Source organism: Nothobranchius furzeri, chromosome 7 (genome assembly GCF_043380555.1).
Source record: "Nothobranchius furzeri strain GRZ-AD chromosome 7, NfurGRZ-RIMD1, whole genome shotgun sequence".
NCBI classification, from domain to species: domain Eukaryota; kingdom Metazoa; phylum Chordata; class Actinopteri; order Cyprinodontiformes; family Nothobranchiidae; genus Nothobranchius; species Nothobranchius furzeri.
The window spans coordinates 72,789,065-72,811,034 of record NC_091747.1 but is presented as its reverse complement, the minus strand read 5'-3'; the positions used below and the strand labels follow the sequence as shown (position 1 = coordinate 72,811,034).

Genomic DNA, 21,970 nt, shown 5'->3' with positions numbered 1-21,970 from the left:
TATAAACTAGTTCATAATTCTTTTTCTCATATATATAGAAAAAAGAATTATGAACTACTTTGTTTTTGGAACAGTGAACTTAGTTCTAAATTTTTTTTAATTATGAACTAAGAGATGAACTAGTTCGTTTTAAAATGTATGAACTGAACTTTGAACTAGTTTGTTTGTTTTAAATGAACTTTCCCAACACTGAACCAAAGGGAGTTAGAAGCTAGGCGCTGCCTCAGCTCAGTATGGAGAGTGGCTAGTTTTAGGGTAGAGAGCTCATGTTATCCAGCCAGTGTGTATGGTTACTAGTTTTGGATTGTGTTCATTTTGATAAACTAGAGTGTGTGAAGGCTGTACCAACTCCAGCGTGTCCGGACATCAAGTCCACGGGTTTCCAGATAAGAGAAACAGCGCCTCTATCTCCGTGTCTGAGGGCGTTTTGTGCAGCCGAATAGACGGACTTCTGTAGCCCACATCGGTCGGTACCGGTTCAGGGAGGTCCGCGTTGGGCTCCGGAGACCCGTGGTGGGGTTTAAAAAGTTAAATGTGGATTTCTGGAACTTCAGAACCAGATAAGAACCGACCACCAGAAGAAATGCGCGGCTCAGCGGGCCAACTGGTTTCTGGGTCGGAACCGGATCAGAACCGCTGCAGACCTGCAGGAAAGGATCATGAGCAGCTTTAAAAAATACCAGCTCGACTGACTCGCTGTTGTCTGGGTCGGATCAAGCACACAGAAGCCCGCATGAGCTCCAGAACTGGATGACAGGTGTCTCTCTAAAGCACTAAACTACGTTACGTGAAGGGATATTAACGAGTGTGAGACAGCTGACAGATGCTTATTAGTATTAATATTATATTAACTGAACAATACTATTTTAATTGTCTGTTACATACAACTGGATTGACCAAGGAAACCATTAACCTGACATTAATGAGTGGATGTGTATATTAATGTTCGAATGTCATTTTATTCTCTGTTAGATGTCAGAATGAAAAATATCAGAAATGACTTGCAATCTTTTTTCTCAATTGACAGGCAAGATGTTTTTTCTAGAGAACAACACCATAGACACAGGAGAAGTGGACGTGGGAAGACGAATCACACAAGATGTCCCGCCAGGTTCAAACATAACACAAATGTTGCTTTTGCCTTTAAATATGTTACATTTTATATCTCTGCTTAAAAATTTAATTACCTACTGGGTTCAGTTCAGCCATGTAAAGGTCCCTAATGATAGCAGCAGGATGGCCCTAATAATGGGCTTCCTATCTGTAAGAGTTAGGGAAGGCATGCTAGAGGCTGATGTGGAGGAATGGCTAATCTTCTATGTAAGCTGAACTCTTTGTTTTGTTTATTTTTAAGAAATGACTGACAATATGAAGCTTACACAGATGTTGGTTAAATCAACTTACAGATGGATTATACTAAATTTGGCCTATAATGACTTTGAACAGTGGTTCAACAAAATATTCAAGCTGAACGTGGAACAATCAGATGAAGTGTTTAAGCTACTAAGCTATGGAGCTAGGATTGGGACAATATTCAGCGTAACAGACAACTTGGTACAAGTTACGCTGAATATTGTCCCAATCCTAGCTCCATACTAAACAGCATGGGGCTAAATGTCAAAGATGAACAATTAGTGCTTACTGCTTGCCCAGTCTCTTCTGAATATGAAATCAGCAATAAATTTACTTCACCACAAGAGGGCAGCAGATCATCACAGATCAGTGTTGGTAGGCACTGTACACACGAGCAGACACGAAATAAAAGTGAACGCAGCAGTCCCAGAAGGGTTGAAGGGACAAATTCACTTGGTGAACATGAAAGGAGAAGAATATGTACATTATGCAAAATCACTTACCACTGGCTGAAAGACTGCCCTTACTAAAGAAAACCTGGAACTGACAAACGATGAGGGATAGAGCTTTGAGATCAGCTGTTTTGTCACAAGAACTGTGAAGAAAGAGTCTGATCAGACCTGTTCTAAAGGTAATCAGCACACCTGGGGTGAAAGACTCCAACCTACACTGAAGTAAGTAGGTGAAGCTGAGTCTGGTACACTAGCAACGATAGCAGGGGTGGTTAAAAAGCTGCTCGAGGGGTATAACACTTGCCCTGAGATGCTGAAGGTTGTCGAGCTTTCATGGCTGATGCCCCTCTTCTGACCACATACAGCACCTGTGGACTAGGACACCAGGGTGGTGGTGGACTTATTTTTAAAATGAGGTACTTAATGTTTTTGGTGGAATGCCTTGTAGAAGCAGGAGAAGTTATATTTATATCGCTTCATATTTTTGTTGCCATTGTGTCGTTGAGTAAAAGACACTTCACAGGGACTGATGATGCCTGCTAGTGTGTCCCAGGACAGCTGTGGCTACATTGGAGCCCACCACCACCAGGGTGGAAATGGGTCGGTGTATGAGTAAATAAATGACTGTTGAAAAAGCCTGGGTGGAAATCTAGACGTGCAATATCAAATACAGGCCAGTTACCTTTTTATCATTTCAATTTCAATTAAAAACATTTCAATTTGAGAAAAAAATCTATTTCCCTCTGGGATTAATAAAGTATTTTTGAATTGAATTGAATTTATGTTTGTCCACTGAGAGCAAAATCATAAAATGTAAATTAGGACTTTAATTCAATTTTTCCTTCCCTCAAGGTGTGTTCTGGAGGTCCCAGCTTTATATTGACCAACCCCAGTTCTTGAAATTCAACATATTTCTCCATAAAGATGCCCTGGTTGGGGTGTATGCACGAAAAGGCCTACCACCGTCACATACACAGGTTGGTTTTCTACACAAATCACACACAGATGGAACTCATTTCCTGAAGGCTATGAAATAACATTTGTCATGTTTTGGTGGAAGCTCACCACACAAGCAGTACAACACATTTTCCTAGTGTCTTTTTATTTTCGACCTGTGTGTTTCACCTTACATCCAAGTGACCCTTTTAAACAAGTGGAATGAGAAAATTACCTATTGGTCGATCCTTCATTTCACCACTTCAATGACAAGACAATCAAGCTGTCCACCCACGACGACGATGTTTGCTCACACAATTGAAGCAAATCTGAACCGTCCAAGTGATAGCATACTTCTATTCTGAAGAGTGTTACGCCGGGGACACACCGGCCGCTGAAGCGCCGTGAAGCGCCGGGAGGCGAAGCGCTCACGAAATTCGGTCACTGCTCCTCAGTTCAGACCAGCCTTGTTTCATCGTTCTGGTCGAGGCGCGCCTCGTAGTTTTTCTTTTAACCACTTGGTGTCCTCCATTTCCTCTCCGCCTTTTCTCTGCTCTTTTCCTCGACACCCCCCTCCCCCTTAACGTTGGTTTATGCTTGACGCGTCCGCGAGGTCCGCACGGCTCCGCGCGGAAAAGTTGCGTCATTTTGCGTCATTTTAACAACCACGCCCCTCCACCGCGCCTCCGCACGGCCCAGAATTTCCGCAACGCGCACCTCGGAAAATTTCTAACCACGCGGACGGACGGACGCGGAAAAACATGGCGGACCGGCAAGAACTATTATGGCAGAGGTTCGTAAATACAGACATTTGTATGATTCAGCTCTCAGAGATCACCGTGATCAACATGTTGTTAATAATTCTTGGAGAGAAATAGCTCGCACTGTCAGGAAAGACGAGAACGCTGTTAAAAATGCTGAAATGCCATGTTGTAAACAGTAATTTTTACTTCTACTATGGTGTAGTGTTGGATGCATGCCGTAGAGCTCCATGCTGCCCCCTACAGTTTGGGAGAATATTGGCTCACCGCAGAGACGAGCCGCACAAACCATAAACGCTGCGAGTTGTGAAGCGCGTTCCATCCGCGAGCCGCATCACCGCGCGGAAAGTGAATGCGTCAAGCATAAACCAAGCTTTACTGTTTGTGTGTGTGTTTGTATGTGTGTGTGTGTGTGAACCAGTTGTTAATAGCTGGCCTATGACTTTCTGCCTCTCTGTCCTGTTTGCTCCGGTTGAAAGACACCCAAAACCACACCCCCTTCACGTGGTCACACACACACACACAAGTTCGCTCTGTGTGTGTGTGTTTGTGTGGTTTTTTTTTGCAGTATCTGTTTACGAACACATTTGACAATCACGGAATTTTATTTTGAAATGCTTTATTTTGTTAAATTTACCGGCCTGCCTCTTATGTCTAGGTTTGACTTCCTGCCAGAATGGACGCGTTTCACCCGCGGCTCGTGAAAAAAATAGAGCAGACGCCGAAACGATCGCTGCACGGCGTGGGCTGGAGCGCCGGCACGCGGCGCTTCGGTGGCCCATGTGGTCTATAGAATAGGATGACAAGGGCGCCGAATGAAGGCGGTCCCCGTTTCGCGGCGCTTCGGCGGCCGGTGTGTCCCCGGCCTCACTTTGAAAAAGAGAGGCTATTGCTCCACTCATACATGTGACCACTACCAACACACCAAACTTTCTAAACCAAATAGAATTTCAAGTTGTGAAAACCTCAAACGTTAGAGCGGAGGAATAATACTTGTTCTTTCTGAGATACGATGGGTTTCACATGCCTGCTGACCTTAAATGTTTATTCAGTTACTATTTATTTAATTGTTGAAATATTTACTGATGTTGAAATATCCATTTGTTCAGTATTTAAAGAAGCATTTACTAAACCTTTACAAGTGTTTGTGATTATTTGGTCTTTATTAGTTAATTATTTATTAAGTGTTACTCATGCTTTTTAAGTGAACTGGTTTTGTTAGGTTTTGCAATAATCAAACAGTCACGTCTGTAATTGTTCAAATTTTTTTGTTCAATCAATTAATTAATTATCATTCAGTAATATTAATCTAATGTTCAACAACCTATTTGTTCAATAGTAATAAAACATCTAATGAACATTTACAAATTAAGTAAATTATTTATTAATTGTTAGTTAATTATACACTCAGTGATATTAATGTTTCTAAGCATCTGTTGTTAGTGTTACACTTTTACCTGAAGAGGAAAAAAAATACAGAAAAATAATGTGTGAAAATCAATACAAAGTCTAGGAAATTCCATTTGAAGCTCACGTGTTGTTGAACTCACCGTGGCTGGCGTCCCCTCAGTGTCGGACATCTCCAACATCTCGCAAAAAGATAATTAATCATGAGAATGATTCATAACCAGTAACACGTTACAACACATGGCTAAGAACTAGCCAACAGAGCTAACAATTGCTGGGCTTCACTCACATGACCTTGCAGTCATGTGAAGCTCAAATGGGGACAGGAAGAAGAAGAAGGAAAAAAGATCATTTCTATGGCGCCTCTCAAGATAAAAATCACGAGGCGCTTCACAAAAACAAACAATGTAAAAATATAAAAAAGAATATTGAAAATGATTAAAATATATTTTAAAATGAGCAAAAAATAGACAATTGTGATTACAAAATGTAAAGAAAGAGAGAGAGTGAATAGGAAAGAGGGAAATCAGTGGATCCTGAGGGAGGTGGAATAGGTAGGGAGAGCAGAACAAGGAGAGAGTGATGATGAAGGTCACACCAAAGCCTGAACAGGTGAGTTTTCAGCTGCTTTTTAAAGGAGACCACTGAGTCCACTGATCTCAGGCTCAGGGGGAGAGAGTTCCAGAGTCTGGGGGCCACAGCAGCAAATTATCTGTCACCTTTGACCTTTAGCCTGGTGCTGCACAACCAGTAGGCTTTGGTCACTGGACCTCAGGGACCTGCTGGGGGTGTAGGGACTAAGAAGATCACCAATGTAAGATGGTGCTTGTCCATGTAAGGCCCTATAGACCAGAACCAGGATCTTGACATGAACCCTGAAGTTGACTGGCAGCCAGTGAAGCTGGAGGAGAAGCGGGGTGATGTGGGTGTGTTTTGCTCTACTACAAAACACAGTGTGATGGATGACAGCAAGTATACTAAGGCCTTAAATGAGCTGCACAGATGCAACGTTGAGAAAAAAATACATCTTCCTTTACGTTATGACACATTCATTTTAAAAAGTCAGACTTCATACACTGGAGGATTTACCCAGCATTGAAGCGATCAACATAACAAACTATCTCCTGCCGCATGCCGTCATATTTACGCTGAAAAGCAAAGCCTACAGTCTAAAGCTATTTAATCTCATGTTGGGTTTACCATTTAGTGATCCAGAGAAGCTTTAAATGGTTGTCGTCTTGTTTTAGCTCGGGTTAGCAGTGAGTTGTGCTATTTTAATGCATTAGCTCATGATAATAATGCTATCAATGTTAACGCTAACAATGAGTATGTTTATGTGCTTGGATCTACTTGTAAATAACATATGCCTTTTTAAATCTACAAATTTCTGGCACGTTTGTTTGATTACACGTATTACAAGTTACAGCACTAAGATAACTGCTAACAACGTTAGCACTCTGAAAACTAAGTTAGGATGCATGAAAACAGCATCAACCTGTATACCTGCTGCGTTTATGGCTGTTTTTCTAAATAGCTGTTCAATAAAAAGCCATAAAAACATTTAGTAAACCCTTACTTGTTAGCATTGTCCATTCCAGCACCTCCTGTTTTTGCTGGAGATTACCGATCCACTTCCGCAGTCTTTTTTTCAGTACGTTTTTTCTAAAGTCCTTTGTGGTGAACTATTTTTGGGACATGAAAATAATGTTTGTGTTTGTCTTCCATTAGCGTGATTGTAACAACCGTAGACCACACAGAATTTGGCGGTTTTGACATGTCTTGTTGGTGACTGATGTTTAAAGGGTGGAGTGTGATGGTGGTGGTGGTGGGGTGCTGGGGTTTACGTTAGGGGTGCTTCAGCGACCCCAAAAATGGCCACTAAAGGCCTATGGTACACAAACACACGTATTCTACCAACACACTCTGCCTCTCTTTCTCACACCCAACACACACATGCAAGTTCACATACACACAACTCAGTCAAAAGAAAAAAAAGCACATACCCACAGCTGAGTGCTCAATAGGCCCATGCCATGAAAAAGTTATTTCCTAGAAGAAGTGTTTTTACTGTCATGTATGTTCATTTCAGTATGACTTCGTTGAGCTGCTGGATGGAAGTCGCCTTATTTCCAAAGACAAACGAGCTCTCAGCGATAGAGACTTGGTGTATGCACACTTGGATATTTATCAAGAGGTCGAGTCTGATGGGGGATCTCGACACACTCGCTCTGTCGGTGTATTTGAGGCAGGCTTCATCCAGTACCTGGACTCGGGAATCTGGCATCTGGCATTTTACAACGACGGGCGAAACACAAACCAAATCTCTTTCAACACTATCATCACAGGTGAGACGTGTGTGTGTACTGTGTCTTTCAGTGTTTGAAGCTGCTAAAACACTCAACTCTGTGGTCTACATTAAAAGTCTGAACACATTTATCAGGTTTTGGTCAAACCAAACCACCTGCAGATTGAAAAAGGATTTAAAACAGTCATCTTTTATCTGTTCTTTTAAACTGTAAAAATGTTTTCATGCAATGAACCACATTCTTCTGGGGTTTCATACTCCGAATTCACTATGAGTCCTGACTCACACAAGGTTGGGAGGTCGACAGGATCAACAGCTGAAGTCAGGTCCAGCGTAAGCAACACGAAACATTAATTTTCAGCTGAACTCATCAACAGGACAGGCATGAATGTCTCACCAAACCAATAGAAACAAATGAGGGTCATAAGCGTCTCCTGGAGGCACGACACTCTCGAGGGCTCCTGTGCTCACTAGACCAGAGTTCTTTTGATTTAGACCAGAGCCTTTACTTAGATTACATGCTTATCACAAGCTGTGTGTGTGTGTGTGTGTGTGTGTGTGTGTGTGTGTGTGTGAGCAGTGTGTGTGTGAGCAGTGTGTAATTTGTGAAGAAAGCAGAGGGGGGGTATAATTTTTTCACTTTTTATTTATGTAAATAACAACAAAATGCTTTTATATGTTGATTGCAGGGCTTTTTCTACACATAGGTTCCCCTCTTGAAACTGACAGAAAAACAAAATAAAAAGGAGTGTAAGTGTTCCGTTTAATATTACCAACATGAACCATATTAAGATCGTTTGTTTGAATAAAAATACATTAAAATAATTAAAATTAACGAAAAATAACACACTTGACTGATTGAGAACAGTCTGTTTTGGAGCGCAATATCTTCTTTTTTGGGTCGTTTCCCTCGTGGCAGCATCAGCGTCACCGTGTCAACCCTCTCTGACCCACGACTCCACATACTTTTCTGCAGGGAAAGCGTCCACCTCTGGACCATTCACGCAGGTGAATAGAAGATAGTTGACAGTTGATATCATCCTCCTATTCCTCTCCGTTGTCAAGATTGCGTTCAACATGCTTGACCCCCTCTCGCATTCTGACATGGAGACTGGGAGCATGTCAACAGCCACCATAATTTTTTTAAGGTCTTTGCCTATGCTGCCTTGGTGCTTGTCCTGTCTGAAGAACCTCAGTAGTAGAACAGGGGTTGTTGACATCATGTGAAGGACTTCGCAATGGTAAAGCACATCGGTGTCGCCGAACAGAGCGTGGTCCTCAGTATCAGCTGGCCAGGTGGATGGATTCAGCACTGCAGCAGTGGACAGCATTTTATTCCCATTTTCCAGCCTCTGCACAATTTTTTCTGTTGGTGCCAGAAAAAAGTTTGAGCGCAACTCTTTTTCACTTGCCTCTAACTCTCTTGACGGTGTTGGGGTCCTGACATGTTCCTCTTTTAAGCCGGGTGTACACTGTGCGACTTTTCCACTCGTGCGAGAATCCACGAGATCGGGGCGAGTTTTGCGCCGAGCGTCGTGTAGTGTACAGGGGGTTATGAGGCGATTAACACCAAGTGACCAGCTACCGATCAGCAATCATGAGCTCACACAAACTTCTGGCGTGTTTAATATTTTGCTCATCCCTCGTGAGGGTATCGCACCGTTGAAGCGGCACTGCGAGCGTCCGACCCCCATACATCCCTGTGTGTCCTCCTGCAGCACTCCCGAAGGACAACAGGCAAAACAAGACAAAAAAGTATGACGTGTTGTGTAAAAAATGCTATTTTTAGCATATTCTTTAGGTCCGACGTGTTGCTACCAGACGTACAGTGTGAGCAGTCAGGTCGCATCCGAGAACTGGGTCGTACAGTGTGAGCGCATGACTCGTGAGATCTGCCCTGCGAGGAAGTCGTACAGTTTGAGCTGAAGCTGAGTGCTACGAGTGAAAAAGTCGCACAGTGTACACCCGGCTTTAGAGAGCATGTGTTTACTCCATCTCTTTGAATCATGGATCTCAGTGATTTCAGCACCACATCAACCTCTGTTTTTGCCAAGACTGCTGTAGCATCCATTCTCTGTAAAAACAGACAGTGCCCTCAGGGTTTCAACTGTATCTTTTAAACACGCCTTTTCCGACACAACCATCGAGTCATCATCGCGTGCAACCCTGCGCATTTTGCCTTCTCCTTGGTTGACCGTGTGTCTTCTTTAGACAGCTCCCGAAACAGTTTAACTAAGGCTGCGTAGCGTCACTGACGTGCATCAGGACGACATCCAGCAAACGCCAAAAACTTTCCCCACTCTTTTTGCCTTGATGCCAAGTTCTGTAGCCACTGCCTCTAGTTCCCTCATGTGTTTAGGACTCTGAGACAAAAATGCATACGAGCCATTGAACATCTGAAAGTGACTTGCTTGTGTGATTTTATTTTATTTTTTTGGACTGTGTCATGGACTGCAAGCTCCAGCTTGTGATTCATGCAATGGATCACCACCGGGTCAGTGATGATTCTCACTTGCATCAGTGTAGCAACACCTTTGAATCGTCCCATCATGACAGAACATCTGTAGTAGTTCCGTTCTCGTAAAGACGACGTAACAGTGAGGTGCGGATTGCTTCCCCAGTACCATCCAGTTCAATAAGTTTGTAAAATAAATAAATAAATAAATGACATGCCTCATTTTGGAATGGAATGCGGATGTAAACAATGAGAGAAGGTTTGTTGGGTGTGGTTGTGCTCTCATCGATGAGGATGCTGAACATATCAGAAGATTTCACAACATAATCAGCGAGCTGCGCTGCCATTTTCTCACCAACGAATATTAACGTGTTTCGACAGGCTTCGTCTGAGTGCAACATGTTGCCTAGATTGAGACCATTTAGCTGCTGAAGCTCAATTAGCGCTGGCTGGATTTTGAATGGCAAGTCATTTTTCCAGACGGTGTAGACAGTGCGCCGGCAACACTCCGTTACCTTTAATCATTTTTCTTTTGCTTTTTTCCCCACAGCTTTGCTCTGTTTTCTATGGCTCCTTCAATTTCTCCATCCACCCTCTTTTTCACAATGTCCATACATTTCACGTGTGACTGGCATTTTTCATGTTTGCTGATTTTGTTGAGTAACTTTTTTTGCATTTTTTACCACAATTCCGTTAATGACCACTTGATCAATGTGAACCTTCTCTTGAGAAAGGGGACCCAAACATGGCCGTCAGAACAAACAGAGCACTTAACCAAACCATCCTCCTTCATGACGAGCCATTCCCTCTTTCCATCTTGAAAAGTGATCAAGCCTCCAACCAGGTCTGCGTGGGAGGGGGGAAGATCTGGCTGCTGCTCCTTGTCCAGTGATGCCGGCTGCTCGTTTTTGTCGTTGTTGATCAAAATTGGCTCTGTAATGCTACTGCAGCTTTCTGTACCACCACCAGATTTAGTCTTTTTCAGTTATTTTTTTGCACAAAAAAGGAAACCGTACTCTGACGTTTCATAGCTAGATCGTTGTCCTCTTCTCTTTGAATAACTAGCACACTCCCTGGCCCCTTGTAGTGCATTGCTTATCGGCTTGCGCCATCTGCTGGCAGGAGTGTTATTATGCTTGCTTCATCTAACAGAAACCGGTCGGAGGATTATTGCTTTCTCTTTTCATCTTGGTGCACATGCGCGAGTGGCTGAACACAATACGATGAACTATCAACACACGATGTACACTTTTAAGGGAGTTTACAGACAAAATCCTCGGTTTATAAACAGTTTACCGTCTAAAGACAGGAGGAGGTTTAGAGTGAAGCTTAAAATGTGTATTGAAGACAAAACATCATCAGCGTTAAACGTCGATCTGATTTGCCCGTGTTTATTGATTTATTTATTTATTTTTTCCACAAATCCGCTGGAGAGATAATTATTCCTATTTAACAGAAAGCCCTGAACACTTCACTCATTAAAAAGAAAGGCTTACAAATGTCTGGAGGCCTACGATTATTTAGTTTCAAGGAAAGCTGGGCCGATCTCTTCAGAAAACAGAAAGCCATGATCGTGCTAATGTCAGCAGTTAGCTCCCACGAGCAGAGTCACAGCGTTGTTTACATCACCCAGCCAAAGAAAGGCCGGGTAAGTCCTCATTAATATTTATTTCTTTATTTATGATCTCAAGTTGAGACACCTAAATCAGAACATGAATGCAACGTGACTCTATGAATTTAAAAATACATGAAGATGAAAGTTTTTAAACATCTTCTTTAACGCATTCACTGCCAGCTGTTTCCTGATCACTAACGGCATTCGCTGCCAGCGTTTCTCACCGTTTTTACTGTTTTTTTTAAGAGTCACAGAACGTTGCGCGCTAGCATGATGTCGATGCCAAAACAACCAAAACAAAGCGGAGACTCACCTCTTACATCAGGAAGAAGCCGCGTGTTTCGAGCGTTATCCGTTCTTTCATAATCCGTTGTCGAATTGTGATCGGCAGACGCTTTTCCGGTTCGCGCCTCACTTTTTTTACAGGAACGGCCCAAAACAATCTCCAAACACATGGATGTGTTGCTTCCTGATCATGTGATCTGTGACGTATGCAGATGAAGTTCGGCTTCAGGGCTGAGATGTTTGTTCTCTCAGCGCGGGGGCTCGTTCTGCTGCTCAAACAGTAAAAAAGTGCCAATGACGACTTTAGTCGTCAATGGCAGTGAATGAGTTAATTAACAAGTACTTAGTCACAAGGACTTACCATGAACAAAATGAGCATCACAAACTGTCAGTTGCTGCAGGAATCTGGCCTTTCTTTGGAGAGTCCAGAGGAAATCCCAATAAAACATTATCAAGCCTCCCACAGGCCGAGCAATTAACCACACAGCAAGAATGACCATCTGCTTCACTAAATCCAAACATGCAAATTACTGGCTAAATACGCAGTTTCTTGCCGCACACTCCCATGATACAATGCGAAAAACATAAGCATTGACATCACAAAAGATCCTCCTATAGAAAAAAAACAACAAATGAATAAACGTACCCCCCCAAATGGCACCCTGTGTGTGAGTGAGCTTATGTTGTTGCCTAAACAGTCTTTATCAAACTTTACACAATTGTTGTGTTCCACTCAATACTCTTCCTCTCCTTGTTTTTCTCGTTTCTTAAATCAGGGTCGATTATGGAGTGTCCTCAAAATTGCCATGGAAATGGCGATTGTCTCTCGGGGGTATGCCAGTGTTTCCCAGGGTTTTTGGGTCCTGAATGCTCTCGAGGTGAGACCACACAGTATTCTCCAGTCAGCTGGAAATTCCAGCAGTAAATGTGAAAATCATGCACTGATGGCTGTGGAACTGCTAAACAGCAACACTAACTAGTAAAAGGCTCTTCATTAATCTCAATTTTTGTCTAGGTAGAACTCTCTAGAACTTAGACTTTTGTTTTCTTTTTTCAAATCAGTAGTTTCCTTCAAAGGCCATGTTTAATGAGAAACCATTTTTACTTGTTCTTTTGGAAATGTGATTGGTCAAAGAGTTTAACATGCAGGCTAAATGTGAACATAATTAGGGATGAGTGAGTACACCACTATCTGTATCTGTTCAACCATCTAAATTATCTGTATCTGTACTTGGAGTGGGCGTGGCCTAACCGGAGGTGGGTGTAGTTTAACCGGAAGTGGGCGTGGTTTATATCAATACATTATTTTGAGTCTGAAATTGATATGGATTGATCAGAAGTTGATATGTGTATTGTTTATTTGAAAACTATTTACAGAGCTGCCTCAGAACTGAGATTAAATATTTTTGAGTTTTTCAATAAAATCAGAACATTAATATTTAAGCGCATGAATTAATACATCTGAACTCATGCAGTAGGAACTAGGAAATATGAAATACTAGAACCAGACACAACTTTTTATTTTATTTTAATTTTATTATTGAAATTATAAATAATTTGATTCAGTCTCAGCTGAAGTACCCTCTGTATCACTTATTGTATGAGAGAGAGAGACAGATAGAGAAAGACAGAACACAAGCGGAGATGTGACCGACGCAGCACGAGCCGTTTTCAACTGTCTTGTCAAATGCACCACGTACGTTACGAAAAAAATAACTTCAAATATTGAACTGAAAAAGAGGCGAGCTGAAGAAAACGTAGGGAGTACTGAAGAAACGTAAACAACACTGAAGCAAGCACAGAGAGATCAGTTACTGTCCGTGTGTGTGCGTGGATGGGCCGGATGGACTGAGCTCCCGGCTGCAGAGTTTTGTGTGTGTGTGTGTGTGTGTGTGGGGGGGGGGGGGGGGGGGGCTCGATGTGACTGGTCAATCACAGAGCGTGAAGACAGTCAGTTACCCAATGAGGATTTTCCTTCAGCACGATCACAGATATTTATGAGTTTTACTTGTTTCATGCTCGTATTCGTCAAAAATGATTTATCTGTACCGGATACTCATCTGAAACGAGTATCCGGCTCATCCATAAAAATAATCTTCTTGCTCTATTTACTGCGTTAGCTGTTGATAGAACGTAGGCGGGGAAACTAAGGTTAGAAAAGCCAGTGACATTCACATGTCATCATTTTTGGGTTGCATTTCCTTAGGCCACCAAAACAGATACCCTCAGCACCTTGGCCGCACCTCAAAATTCTGTCCATAAAAGTAATAAAAATAATCGGTGACAAAGGGCAGCCTTGGCAGAGTCCAACGCTCACTGGAAACAAGCCCGACAATGCAGACCAAGCTCTGACACCGGTCATATAGGGACCTAACAGCCCATATCATAGGGCCTGGTATCCCATAGTCCTGAAGTACCAACAAAGCCCCCCCCCCCCCCCCCCCCCCCCCCCACCACCACCCCCCACCCCACCACCGAGGTTACTTTAATGCTTGGCATGCAGAAACTATGGCTTCTGGTCATGACACTTTCTTTGTAAATATATGTAAATATTGTACATTTCAGCATTACAGCAATTTCACAGGAAAAACACCTGAGACATGCCTTGCATTTTTTGCAAAAGACTTGCATTTAACAGCTGTTTGCTACATTTGACCTTTTTTGTTTTATACTCACACCTTATAGTTTCATTCTGAGTGCTGAAAATGGTTTGTTACAAATGTTTGTGGTTTTTCCAGCAATAAATACGTCATAGTTTTTACTCAGATTTTGATGTTTTAGTTTACTTTCAGGTTCCGTGTGCTAATACAGTATGACAAAATGAAGAAATGACTATATTCACTTATGTGCGGTTGTGCTGAAAATAATGATATGATACAAGGCATAAAGAATAAAATACAAAGTGAAATATAAAGGTGAACACTAAAACTTGTCAAAATGGCTAATTATACATCTGACTCCAGAGGTAGGTTGGGCCTAAATTGTGCATTAGGCTGGGGGATTATTAGGGTTATTACTAGATTATTAGGGTATGGATAAAGCATTTTTGACATGTACGCGCATAAAACGAGTAAAACCCTTGAATATCTGTGCTTGTGCTGAAGGAAAGACTTCATTGCATGGGTCTTCACGAGCCCCCGCGTCCGGTTAAACCAAGCCTAATTCCAGTTCCCAGCCACTCCCGAGTATAGATAATTTAGAAGGTTGAACAGATACAGATAGTGGTGTACTCTCTCATCCCTAGTGATTGCTAGTCATCCAACACTGCTGAGTTGCCATGGAGAGTACCATAAGATTCTGTTTTGACCCCACTTCCCTTCGCTCTGTATTTGTTGCCTCTGGGTCACCTGTTGCGCAAGCATCTTTATGCCGACTGTCAGGTCTACCTACCACTAAGGCGCGGTCAGGGGCGCTCCATCAAGGCCCTCCTCAATTGCTTAGGTAACATTAGATTATGAATGGCTCAGAATTATCTGTGCTTCAATGAAAGCAAGAATGAAGCAATCCTGTTTAGGCCTTTAAGCAGACAAGGAGATAGTAATGGGGTTGACCTCTTTTCCTCTTCTAGGATTCAGGAGAGAAATAAACAAGTCACTGGAGAAGCTAGCTATGCTAATCAGTTGGTCATAGCTGAGGAAATGGTGAATTTTCAAGAACCTCTCACAAATAATATAGGATTTAATTGAAAAAGTACAGTTTCTTGATCTGAAGCAAAAAGTTCAGGAAGCTTTGATTGAACAGGAGGATAGAAGTGTGGGTAATTACGTTACCAACTTGGTGCTGAAGGAGATTTTACAAGAGAATACGTCCAGATATCAAAATGTTACCCAAGTGGATCCCTGCACTCAGTGACCCACACAGCCTTCCAGAAGAGATTGACAGAGCAGGGCTAACTGTTGTTACTAAAGCTGATGTATGAGGCGTGTGACGTTTCATAAAATCATAAATCTGTGGTCAGTCGGAGCTGATTTTGTTTTGGAGAATGGCCTGTATTTGATTTGAGGATGACAATGAGATATGTGTGGAAATGAGGATGTGTTTTCTTACAGCAATGCACATTAGCCAATCTGGTACACAAACTAAACACTAGGCAGGATACATCAGAAGTAAGGCAGCTGTTGACACTGTTTTTAGTCAGTATGAATGTGTTTCACAGAACATTTAAAATTCAGGTTCAGTGAAATGTTCTAGTTAATGTTTAGCCTAAAAGTAAAGTCCTGTCTCAGTTCAGAGAGATGTGTCTTTCAGCTTCCTGCCCGGTGCTCTGCAGTGGGAATGGTCAGTACTCCCGTGGCCGCTGCCAATGCTACAGCGGGTGGAAAGGTACAGAGTGTGATGTGCCATCAAATCAGTGCATCGACATCAATTGTGGAGGACATGGGATCTGCATGATGGGCTCCTGCATTTGTAACACGGGCTATAAGGGTGACAACTGTGAGGAAGGTAAGGGACTTTGATCTCGACAAGAACAGTTCACCTTGTAACATTTACATGAAATTATTTGCATAATGTGCAATAGAGATTAGGATTCTGATTATAGTCTGAGGTGTCTGTTACAGTTCTACTTCTTTACTATCTTGTATTTTGATAATTAAAATGTACTTTACAGTAGAAGTAAAAAGGACCCCAGCTTTTACCATAAAACGTACAATGATTCTAACCCAGTGCTTGAAGTGGAAAAAATAAGTACGCACTTGGTGGAGGGGATGGGGTGGAGGCCCACCCAATTGCAAAATGGCTGTATCATTAGTGCCATAGGTTTCAAACGTAGTAGGCACAGATTAAATAGCAGCCTCTTTCAACAGTGGAAGAAGCTCAACACACACTAACACTCCATGCCGTCGTTCTTTTTTTAAAACACAGCGCAGTTTTGTTTACCTGTTTTCCGGCTACGTTTCGTTTGCGGCTGCAAACTTCCTCAGGCTGACGCTGATGGTGGCGTCACTTCCTTCCCCATTTATCCGTGGGCAGCAGAGGACGTTGTCGGTCTCTGCTGCCCGCTCTCCCATCTCCGACGACGCAATCCCATGCGCGATCCAACATGTAAACTCCATCGTCCCTGTTCATAGTCCCACATCCACGTCTCCTTATCTCTATGGCTTCTTTTATCCATCTTTTGTATTTCTGTTGTTCGGTGGGTCCCATTTTTAAAGTCTTTGGTATGACCCAACCGGGAATCGAACCCCGATCTCCCAGTCCCAGGGCGGACATTCTACTACTAGGCCACTGAGCTGGTTAATTTGATTGGTTGATTGGTTGATTAGATCTAAAATGGGGGCAGTAACCAAAGGAAATGCATCTTTAAATTATTTGGATGGGATTGGATCTAAAATAAAAGTTGAAGGTTTAGATGAAGCTAATATTTTTGACAACTTTGAAAGCTCAACTGGATCAAAATAGTTCAAACACAAATGAGGTTCTACGGTTACCTCTGATGCTTCCTCACAGATGAAGAATAAATTGCATTAGGAATTGTGTTTCTAATAAAATTAATTTTATTTGGGGAAAATCCTTAGTGACACAAAGCCATTGCTGCTGAGTGATAAGGGAATAGATGGTTCAGAACTATGATTCTGTGTAAGTTTGGCAACTGTACTGAAAATAAATTTAGGATTATTTTTATTCTCTTAAATTAGTGATGAAAAATATGTGATTCTAGCTTGTCAAAACTTTTTTTTATAAAGCACAAGACTATTTTTCCAGGATCAGTAGGACTCCTCCCTATGTGTAGAGTGCCATGTTCTCCAATTTTCTAGAGTTCTGTTTTAAAGTACATAGATCAGAATTAAACCAGGGAGCCAACTTCCTGTGCTTAATCTCCCTAAATTTTAAAGGGGCAACATCATCTAATCCATCTTTCCCTTTTCATCCGCTTATCCGGAGTCGGGTCACGGGGTCAGTAGCCTAAGTCGAGAGGCCCAGACTTCCCTTTCCCCATCCACTTGGACCAGCTTCTCCGGGGAATCCCAAGGCAACATCATCTAAAGCCAAACGTAAAGAAGAAGTAACTTTATGAACTATATCATCAATTTGTGAAGGGCTAGAAATTAAAATATTGCCCTCTGCTACGTTCCTCTGAGATATTGAAGACAGTGAAGATGGAACAGTTCATTTAAAAGATGCAACAGCGTTGTCAGATAGAGATAGTGAAATTTATTTTCATGTCTCGAGAACTTAGTTATAATAAACTCAAAAGTTATCAAAAAGTGGTCCGACTGTACTGGATTATGTGGAAATATCGTTATTTCCTCACCTTCTGTGCCATAAGTCAGCACAAGGTCTAATGTATGATGGCAGGAGTGGGTGGAGCTATGCATTCTTTGGGTAAAACCAATTGAGTCTAAGATATTACTAAAGGCTACATTGAGGCTATCATTTTCAATGTCCACATGAATGTTAAAAACCCCCACTACAATTACCTTATCAGTATTTAGCACCAAATCAGATAAAAAATCAGAGATCTGATCCAAAAACTCAGAGTAAGGGCCTGGTGGACGATACAAAACTACAAGCAAGAGTGGTTTTACAGTTTTGCAATCTGGATTAGGAAAATTTAAGAATAAGATGTTCAAAGGAACTGTAGCTATTAATTGGCAAGGGATTTATTAATAAATCTGAAAGAAAAATGATGGCAGCTGTAAAATTTAAAGACCACAGCTAGACAATTATTTCCCTTCTTTCTCATGAACAGCAGCTGGCATGTTTGCTCCCACAAAGTATATATTTTTTATTTTGTTCCAACAACACCCTCCTCCCCTGGTTTTGATGTTTTCTTTCTTACTCCTGATCTATAATTTCGTTTGGATTTCATCCCTCCACCTTCATAGATCCACCTGCATGTTGGCACTTTTTGCTAAATAGGCTTTCTACATGTTGAAATCCTATGAAATGGAAACCAATTTTGCACAAAATATTAAGGGCTGATTCTACATAGACCATGCTCATCAGAGGTTATGGCCACCAATGCCGATTTCCATTTAGGAAATCATGCAGGTTCATCAAAAGTTTATGAATAATGGCTCATTGCTGTCACGGGGAATTAAACTGCGTTCAAGACAAACTGAAATCTAAGGCAGTTCCTCTAACCACTAGGCCATAGGCCTAATGTGAGTTTTAGAAGGAGGATGGAAATTATTTGGACAATCACATGCATCTTGGGGCAGCGCAAAAATGCTCATTTTTTACGTGCGCTATTTTGTTCCTCACAGCAGAGGTAAACCGACAGCATTCCCTCCCGAGATCAAGCTGTTCCCTGCGGACTGCCTGAGCCACTACTCCTGTGATCGGATGCAATAGTTAATGGCTTTTTAGTCTCTAAAACTACCACAGTGAATTAAAAAGTAGGCTCATTTCAAAATGGGTGACTTCATTTATGGACTTTCAATGTCTAATTTCTCACCCAAAAAACACCAGAAAACATATTTTAGAGCCAGATTTATGGTAAAATGAACAACTTCTTACTTTCTGAACTGACAATGGCTAGTGGACCGAAAAGGTATAACAGAAATACACACTTTAATGTTACAATAAGAATCTCTTTATTGATGTTACTTAGTGCATTATTAAGCATTAATAAACTATTAAATAAAGTTTTACCAACTGCTTAACCATATTATGTAATGCATTACTAAGCAGACTCCTTCCCCCTGGCGCTTTGTCTTAACCTCAAGGACCATTCATAGTCAAAAATAACATTATTGTTAATAAAGGGACCCTTATTGTGTTTTACCAAATCTATTTTACAGTGACATTTCAGGGCTTCCATATTGTTCTGAAGTATTACATTAGATTGAGCCTCTAAAGCAGTGTGGTGATTTCTGGTTCCAGTTGACTGCATTGAGCCCAGCTGTTCAGTCCACGGCGTGTGTATTCATGGAGAGTGTCACTGCCAGCCCGGATGGGGTGGATCGAGCTGTGAGATCGCCAAAGCCATGTGTCCGGATCAGTGCTCAGGCCACGGAGCCTACAACACAGAGACCAGCTCTTGTGCATGTGATCAGAACTGGACTGGGCCAGATTGCTCTCTGGGTGGGATATTTCTATCTTTTGTTTTCATTTGATTGTCTCCTGGTTTCTATACAGTACTGTAAAAAAGATCTGGATGATTCATTTAGTCATGAATTGAATCGTTAGAAATGATCATTAAGAACAGGAAAGTATTTAAACTGAAATATGAAACAAACCAAAGGACACAAATCAACTGATGAGTGAGATGTAACTAGCTTACCACTACCACTGTTTAGTCTACCACTGGTTACTCATTAGAGTAACCAAACTCAAATTAATTAGAGTTTCACCCACTCCTGGTGAACTTGCTCCTCATCTCTGAGGGTTCTTGGTTTAATGCGGTTTTTTTTTTTACGATTCTGGTTTGGTTGTTCCACAGAAAAGTGTGCTATGGCCTGTGGCAGTCATGGAGTGTGCTATGGTGGTGTGTGTCGCTGTGAGGATGGGTGGACAGGAAGTGCATGTGACCAAAAGGCCTGCCATCCTCTGTGTAACAAAAATGGAGTCTGTAAGGACGGGAAGTGTGAGTGTGACCAAGGATGGACAGGGGAGCATTGTAACATTGGTGAGTGGACACACACAGCGACACAGGATAACACACAGACAGGAACAGACTTACACAGTAACACATGTTTTTGGGCATTTCACATGTGAGACAGCCCCAGTAATGTTCTCAAGAGAGAAAAGTTCCCAAATGAGAATGAAACATCTAAATAATTTAATTTTGTTACGAGTTGTTTGAACTGTGGAATACCCTTTCCTGTGTTAGACGACAAAACCAACAGCAGTACTGTCGAGCTCTTCATTGGACCAGCCAAGTGGTGTCGTCCTGATGCTGCGCTATTTAACACTTACAGTATCCTCATCTTAAAAACTGCAACATATTAAAAACATATAAGTGAGTGTCTTTATACACCAGGTATATTTTGGCATATTCATTAAAAACTAACTTCTAACAGACAAAAAGTAAGACATTCTAAGTTATATTGTGTTTGAAAGCTCACTGAAGGTTTTTTATGCATGTGCGGCACTTTGGTTTGCCTCCTGGCAGTTGGAAAGTACTATATAAGAAGAAGGAGAAGAAAATATCATTTCTATAGCGCCTCTCAAGATAAAAATCACGAGGCGCTTCACAAAACAAAAAAAAAGTTAAAACATAAAAAAGCTTTTAGAAAATGTTTAAAAAATATAGATGATGAAGAAATATTTTAGTCACATTTTTCAAATAACAGCTCACAGAAAAAAATGTCTTTGAAATACTCTTGTAGTTTAGTCATACTGGCAACATTTAGATTTTCTTCTAAGAAGAAAACATTTTAAATTCCAGTGAATGTGGTGATGAATGATGTTACTGTTTTCTTTTCCCTGAGACTAAATACTTTCTATTCGTTATTTGTTCTGTCCCACTTTGTTCCACTTTTACAAAGCTCACAATCCGGACACTAGAGTAAAAGGTACTGTACTTTCCTCTTGTCTCCTCATCCCAAGCTTGTTTTACCTTTCATAATCAGCTTTTTTCTGTGTGTGCAAATGCGTTGTGGTGGTTTCCCTTTTTGTTATGTAATTGCTTCCTCACATGTTTGATTTGTTATCAAGAAAAAAATAGAATATTTTTTGTGCTCTAAAAATGTATTCTCACAACTTTTTTTTGACGGGCTTTGATTTTTAAATGTCTAAATATTAAACTCGATTGAGCAAGTATATACTGAATGCAGTGAAAAGTTTGGATTTACTTTTTTTCATTAATAAATAATAAGCTGGGATATCATGTTTCTTATTGGTTGCAGTTGGGTTTAGTACAGATGTCTAACTGATGTGATATGGACGCTGCTGGAATATCATAAAATGGTAGAAAGAGTGGGGAAAGATGCTGCTTTTTTTCTCTAAAACCTATTGTCCTGTCCAAGTAAAGCCACAGTGCATGCACTGCACACATAATGTATGTAGATACCTCTGCTTGATTGAAGGAAAAACAGGCAGGTAAAAAGCAGCTAGCTCTTTAGCAAAAAATATAGTTTATTACTATATTTCTACTACTAGGATGATGCAGAACAAATGATTACACATGCTGAGTTAAGGTGACATCATCTGAGACACTGAAGGATGAAATATGTGCTTAGATGTTACGGTAAAAGAAACCTAATTAAGTGTCTTTGAAATTTGTGATGGCTGTCTTGTAAAATAAGTTTAGCTAAATGTTTAATGAGGTTTAGCGAGTCATCAAATTAAATGTAAGAAATTTTCAGACATCCAGGCATCCGTATCCTTGATACATTGTATAAGAGAGTGAAGAGGAGCTGTATTACCAGAAGACAATGAAATATATAACTGCAGGTCATCTGCATAATTATGATAATTAATATTGTGCCTCTGAACAATGTGCACAAGAGGAAG

General features: G+C 41.3%; 1 protein-coding gene across 12 annotated transcripts in view; it reads left to right on the top strand.

Moving 5' to 3' along the window:
• tenm3 (teneurin transmembrane protein 3) overlaps positions 1-21,970 on the top strand; it is a 251,798-nt gene that overhangs the window by 91,848 nt on the left and 137,980 nt on the right. For 8 of the 12 annotated variants that reach the window (XM_054751727.2, XM_015954351.3, XM_054751728.2 and 5 more), the window contains 8 exons: positions 1,028-1,111; positions 2,658-2,782; positions 6,999-7,254; positions 12,346-12,447; positions 15,818-16,012; positions 19,397-19,597; positions 19,956-20,141; positions 21,004-21,030. In XM_054751727.2, coding sequence (XP_054607702.2) covers positions 1,028-1,111; positions 2,658-2,782; positions 6,999-7,254; positions 12,346-12,447; positions 15,818-16,012; positions 19,397-19,597; positions 19,956-20,141; positions 21,004-21,030 — 1,176 coding nt within the window. The remainder of the gene's footprint in view (positions 1-1,027; positions 1,112-2,657; positions 2,783-6,998; positions 7,255-12,345; positions 12,448-15,817; positions 16,013-19,396; positions 19,598-19,955; positions 20,142-21,003; positions 21,031-21,970) is intronic. The other 4 variants (XM_015954354.3, XM_015954353.3, XM_054751730.2 and 1 more) reach the window with 1 other exon arrangement.